The sequence below is a fragment of the Octopus bimaculoides genome, chromosome 26 (assembly GCF_001194135.2).
Source record: "Octopus bimaculoides isolate UCB-OBI-ISO-001 chromosome 26, ASM119413v2, whole genome shotgun sequence".
Classification (NCBI taxonomy): Eukaryota; Metazoa; Mollusca; class Cephalopoda; order Octopoda; family Octopodidae; genus Octopus; species Octopus bimaculoides.
Window position 1 is genome coordinate 22,839,188 of NC_069006.1, and position 6,846 is coordinate 22,846,033.

At 33.9% G+C, this 6,846-nt stretch overlaps 1 protein-coding gene across 2 annotated transcripts in view; it reads right to left on the bottom strand.

Moving 5' to 3' along the window:
• Positions 1–5,777, bottom strand: part of LOC106876520 (cilia- and flagella-associated protein 74) — a 59,473-nt gene extending 53,696 nt beyond the window's left edge. For both annotated transcript variants that reach the window (XM_052976867.1, XM_014925100.2), the window contains exons 1-4: positions 5,681–5,777; positions 3,437–3,756; positions 2,377–2,514; positions 1,256–1,357 (exon numbers count right to left, since the gene is read on the bottom strand). In XM_052976867.1, coding sequence (XP_052832827.1) covers positions 1,256–1,357; positions 2,377–2,514; positions 3,437–3,738 — 542 coding nt within the window. In that variant the 5' untranslated portion in view covers positions 3,739–3,756; positions 5,681–5,777. The remainder of the gene's footprint in view (positions 1–1,255; positions 1,358–2,376; positions 2,515–3,436; positions 3,757–5,680) is intronic.
• Between the last annotated feature and the right edge of the window lie 1,069 nt (positions 5,778–6,846).

Genomic DNA, 6,846 nt, shown 5'->3' on the forward strand with positions numbered 1-6,846 from the left:
TATATATATATATATATATATGGTTTAAACAGTAAGACTGAAATAGTAAGTTAATATGATTCACACAATTTGTGAAATTGAAGATAAATTTTTTTTTCCATAAAAATGCTTCTTCTATTTGAAATTCACTCCAGTACTAAAAAGCTTCCCCAATCCTGCTCTGATGTGTCTGATAATAAGGAAAGTAGAAGCAGAGACCACTTAGATCAAGTTTGAAGATAATATTTTCTTAATTTCACCAAAAAACAGTAAACTGAGTTGACAGGATTTAACACACTTGCTAAAGAACAAATATATATAATTCATAAACAATGCTGTGCTGTGTTGTTCCTTCTTTTCACTTCACACACATTTAAAAACTGTGACACATATAACTGGCTGAAATGACAGATGGGAGTCTAATTCTACCTATTCTACTATTAAAAATCTGGCAACCAGCAAAATCATAAATAGTTCACACTCCAACTCTGTTAGTGTTCTACTTAAACTTTTGCATGTTGACAACTGTAGGAAAGAGATGAATAGGATGGAGATTTCAGAGGTCAACTATTATGAAGAGAGGACCGGATATAGTATGCAGAGCAGGACCTGGTCCTGAGACACCAAGGCAGATGAGATGAGAAGAGAAGAGACAAGTGGCTTGAAGTGCATGAGTGGAGGTGGCTCAAGATCAACCAGTTTCAAAGATCAGAAGCCATTATTATAGAAGTAGAAAAGATTGGGAGAAGAAATAGCATGCATGGAGGCCCCAAATTAGAGCATGTTAACGAGTGATTTTACACCAATCAGTCAAGTGGCTTGTCTCTGGATACAAGCAAGGAAGTCTGTTTCTGTAGCTGAAGCACCATCCCAGATATGGGAGAACTATTCCATTATGGGCTTCACTTGAGCTTTGTAGAGAATCAACAACTGTTGGGGGCTGATGAAATTTGTGGAACTGTAGAGAATGACATGTGGTCTTAGACATATTAAGAATGTACTTTATCCATGAGAGACTTTTGGCGATAGTGAGGCCTAATGTCTGGAGCAACTGTGAGGGCTCTGACTGAGTGCTGCTCATGTCTAAGTGGAGTGTGATGCAATGATGTTTTCTTGATATGAGTAGTGACTGTGTATGTTATTTTTTGACATGGTCCTTTTAGAAGATGTTTTTAAGGTTTCCTATATAACCTTACTGTGCAGCATGTTGACAAAATACCAAACTTTAGCATAACAAAGAATACACTTGGTTTCTTGAAAAAGAAAAAAGACTTACATGTTTTCGTTGCTAGCCTCAGCCTTTTCTAACTCAAGGTGGGCATCTTCTTCTTCCTCATTTAAAATGAAAATTCTTTCTTGACATTGCTTAAATTCCTCCCTAAAAATGAGTTTAAACATTACAATGATGATGATGATAAGGATGAGAGGAAGTAAAGTAGCAATAAAGATATCTTATTAAAGTATAAGACTGATTTTGTTTGTTTTTGAAGAGAATTATTATTAACTGAATTGACTTATCTATTACTGGTTCTTATTTTTTCCCAGAATGAAAGCTTCTATGAAGAAACCTCACCAACTATCTTATAGATTAAATGTAGAGTTAAAATAACTAAGTGAATACAGCAGTTAGATCAAATCCACAGTGGTCATTTATCTCATTGTCTCTTAGTTGTAATATGTTCTTTTCATTCTGTCTCAATTCATGTAATCTTGAGGAAATATGTACCAGTACATGTAAGATATTAATATCTTATCAAAGAGGAAGATTTGTTTTTTAACTCCTTACTGCTATAGAAACTCAACTCAGGAATTTCTTCTATCAGCTCTTGTGGTTTATGTCAAAGGATTAATTTTTACTATGTCAGATAGTCATGATAAACTTTTGTCACATTAACTGAAGCCATGTGTACTTTTATCTTAGATTTTTCCTAAAATAACAGACCATATATTTTTTTCCTTGGCTATCTTGCTTTTCCTTAAGTCAAGTTATTTTTAACTTGTTCAAATCAGAGATTCACACATGTTTCTTTTTTCAGCAAAAGTGTTTTTTCTCATCTTCTAAAGTTTTCACATGGTATTCTTCTTTCTCACTTTTAATCTTTTATTTGAAGTTATCTGAAACAAAATTTGTTTTCTTCATCTTCTTAATTTAAAAAAAATAATTACAAATTTAAAGAAATCTAGTAAAATAATTAACTTTGTCGTTATTAAACAAGTGCTTTGGACTTTTTATATAAGATTTTGATGGTTTGAATACAAAACATATTCAAAATGGTAGGTAGATCTATGTGAAAGAACCTGAAGCAACTTCAGAGAGGCTGCTTTTAAAAGGGTTAAAAGCAAAATTATTGGTACCAAAATATTGGATAAAAATTCATTTGATAAAAAAGGACTAACCATAACTGATCGAGGTTGATCTGAGATCTCTCAAAGTTACTGTCTAGAAGGCTGAGATAGCGTTGTAGTTCAAGATAATTGTGAAGATTCAGCTGGACTTCTGGACTTTTGTCCTTTTCATTATCTTCTTCAAAACTTCTATAAGACAAATAAAGTACTTATTAAAAATCCAATAACTAAAGTTAACCTCTTATTCTTTTACTGGTTTCAGTTGTCGGAATGTAGCTATGGTAGCTATGGTAGCTATGATCAGGTAAAAGTTTCAAAGTTTTTAGTCAATTATGAATCTCATTACTCATTTCAGTCTGCTACTTATTATATTGGTTTTTATTTATTAAATAGCTAAGTTACTTTTGGTGTAAATGGATGAAATGCAATGCACCATTTTTATGTGGTACATACAAATACACATTTACATACACACGCACACGATGGTGAAAGAGTGTGGGTTAGTGGTTAGGGTGTTAAAATTACAATCATAAAGGAGTGGGTTAGATTCTGCGACTAAGTGGCAAATTGTGTTCTTGAGAAAGGTAGTTAATTTCACATTGCTCCAGTATACTCAGCTGAAATTTGTAGTCTTCTCTCTTACAGCTGCCATCTTCTGGAAGTTCTGCTAGGTTAAGAGTAGGAGAACTGAGTAGGTGTCTGCTCATTATTATATAGGCACCTAAAACAAATAGTGAAAGCAAGTACCATGCTTTCACTGACTGGTACTTACTTCCTACAGTTTCTTTCTACCAAAATTCATAACCCAAGGCTATGGGAGAAGACACTCGGCCCAACGTGATGATCAGTAAAACCATGGAAGAATGTAGGTGTGAAGTGAACTTCTTAACTTCTTTATCATATAGCTATAGCTATATCTATACTAAGTTTTCATATATTTTATTGATTTTCTTCTTTTTAGTAAATTAAATCACTTGTGAAGGTCAGGTTTAAAATAGGGAGAGAGAGAGAGAGAGAGAAAAAAAGAGATTGAGAAAGAGAGAGAGAGAGATGAACTCTTTTTTTAACAGATAAGCTTTGTAACAGAAGAATTATTCATGAACAAACTCACATGTGACTAGCACCTGAAGACAGAGATAAAGTTTCATCATCAGACTCAGGTCCCCACTGTTCAAGATCATGAAATGCCTTTTCTTTCACATCTTGTGGGTCCCTCGATATATGCCCAATACCTTCTTTTGTGTACTCCACTTCATTAGGAATATCTGTGTACTCTCCTTTATTGAGAGTGTCTGTGTGTGCTACTTCATTCGGAACATCAGGCATCAAAATTTCAATTTGTTTCAGAAGTTCTTCTTCTGGTACCTCATTCTTTTCCTTCCGTTCTTCATCCAACTTATCCACTTTGTCCATAATGTATTTCCTGTCTTACTGTTTTCAACAAAAAATTATATCAATTTGTTAATAAACATCAAAGAAAAAGTGACTTAGTTTAAACTCTTCTGATACTAAACTACTTGAAACTGTCCCTAGTTCTACGAATGAAAACTATCTATCTTTAAGTGTTACTATTGAAATTAAATAATTCCATAATGATCTTGTGTAAGAAATTTTTGTTAAGTTATGTATCAGACATTGATTAATAATAAAGAAAGCTAATTGTTAAGTCCCTCTTGATTTATCATAATTTTCAAAATCCAGTAAAACAAGCAGTGTAGCATATTAGAAAGGGTTAACTTGAACAAAAAAATATAACTGCTTGTTAATTGTAATATGAAAACTAAATATAAACACTCAGAAGCTATATATACATGCAAATACATTGCATATGTTCAACATCTATCGGTTACCCTTTGTGTATCCTCAATACATTCATTTGTATACTCTACTTTACTGTATAGTGACTGTATAGACTGTTATTTATAAATTATTTATAAGAAGCATATACACATTGGGGATTGGAATATGAAAATCTCATCTACACATGTGTAAACATTCACAAATTATATACACATATATGTGTATATATGTATATATATAAATATATATATACATATATACACATGTTCTCTCTGAACATGATGGATGTTGCTTTTCTTTGGAGTAGGTATTTTTTGCATCTCTTCCTTTAGATTTTGAGGGAGTGTCATGAGCACCTTGTCACAAAAGATTAAGAAATCTCATACACTCTTCATTTCATCATTTTCATTCATGAATTTCTTTAATCAACTGTTTTTGTGAAAGAAATCTTGGATACACTACTGAGCTACTGTGGGTAACTTCTCTTATCAATTGTAAATCTTACAGTGTAGTTGCCAGCACTTACAATGGTGAATTATAACCGCCCTATGATACCCTGCTTACAGCTGGTTTGCTGAGAGCTTGGTACTTTGATTAGATATGTTACAGGAAGGTGGTAGATAGAGTATGAACTTTTAGCCCTTAGCTAGCAGTTCAGTCCGTTACTGGCTTAGCTAGCTGCATCCTTTTTAAATGACCTTAAGGTTCATTTATTTCTCAATCCCATGTATTCCAAGAGTTGGTATTGAAATTCTATATCAGATACAGAAAACAGGAAATGCTTTAGAAGACAGTCAGCCAACTAGTGGCATGCCATAAATATTGATAAATTAAATTTGAATAATGCTATTTCCTGGTGAAAAAGCATGCCTGTTTAGTCTCAGATCAACTCCGGTTGAACAAAATTACAAATGAAAGAAAAGCTAGATGGAATACAGTTGCCTGTTAATAACCTGTCATCTGCTTAAAACTACATAAAACTACTTGTTTCTATTGTTTAACCTCACGTAGACCTAACTAACAGAGAACTTGTGACCATAGACATTCCAGCCCTGAACATCACAAAATTTAGTAAAGAAGGAAGCATGTGATTCAAGGAGATTCCACTTTTATTTATTTATTATAAAGTTTAGATGCAATACAATACGGCAATTTATAGACTAAAACATACAACACACTCCAAGGCACGCACACATTCTCTGGTTTAAGATTATTTCCACTCGGTCTTTGGAACTGAAACCCACAGACAAATGTGTTTATACTACTTCGTATATTATAGACGTACAAGTCAGTCTTACGAGAATTTCAAACATTCACGCACTCGAAATCGTAGAAACGCACACCTACTCAAGAGGTCCAAGAATAACAAAATAAAATAACAAAACAAAACAAAGACAAGCTTTCATTTGCTATATGAGCAATTGGGATATATATATATCACATTTTTCTACATATATATATAATCGTTTGAGTTTGGAACAGTTTCTACTGCAGTCTCTCAAAAGAATAGATATCTTAGCAGCAACACACTATGGGCTTTATAGTAAATACATACCTAACAAAAACAAACAGTTTGTTGTTTAATTTCGAATAAAGATTTCACCAGGGCAATTAACAACGCTTGGTGGTTGCTTGTTACTAAGGCAACGAAGCACCAATAACGAAACAGTTTTCTCCCTTAGTTGAACAGAGTTAAAGCCCTTTGACACAGAATGACCATAACGTTTATGGAAATTAATGTTAAAAAATAAGTTAAAAACAAACAACTATTTAGGAATGATTATGCGGTGAGGAGAAAATTCATCATTAGCTCAATGATTAATATTATTTTAATCATTTTGACATGTTTAAAAGCCAACTCTGCACATGTTTCTATAGGAGTAGATCTTAAGTAGTGATGAGCGAAGCAATCAGAAGAGGTACATGATTATGCGTGAAAAATCAACATATTGAAAAGTAAAATAAATCACACAGTGAAAAACAACAGTGAAACTTGTGATGATATTTATTGAAGTGAGCGTTAAGAAGAAAAAAAAAACCGGAAATAATATTGCACTGAAGAAAAGACATTAACTTGGTTCTTTTTTTGTTTAGCATAACGTCCGATATTCACACATTCGTGTTCCATCCTCCACAATATTACAGGCCTCATGAAAATGAAAAGGGCTTCAAATAAGAACGAAAATCAAACTGCAGCCTTTATTAGGCAGCATCTCACTTTTTGATCTACGTCTTGGGGAATTTCATTTACTATTTCTAAGAATGTTGTGGTTGTGGCAGCAATGCCTACCTTTATATTGATCGATACTTCTGACGACATAAGTTATACACCTATCTTCAACTACTAATTTGGTTTTGCCTGTAAGGTATTTTTGTATTCGTTCCTCAATAATTCTTTTCACTAAAGGCACAAAGCCTGACATTTGGGGTTGGGGTGGGAGATAGGAATGGTCGGGAGGAATTTCAACCATGTTTCGTGGTCTGCTACCACAACAGCTCCTTTATAGGATCCAGTTAGCTCAAGACATCATCAGGAGGAACCACGTCCGGTTTCGGCCCCTACTCCTCTACCGTTTTGACGTGGCGCCCCCCCCCCCTTTCGGAGGTGTCTTCACTTCTGGTGTTGGGTGCGTGTCTTCTTTCTTCTATTCCCTGGCCTCTTCGATGCAGCATCAACGAGTGTCAGCGTCCGACTGACTGTCTTGTCAAATTCCCCTTTTT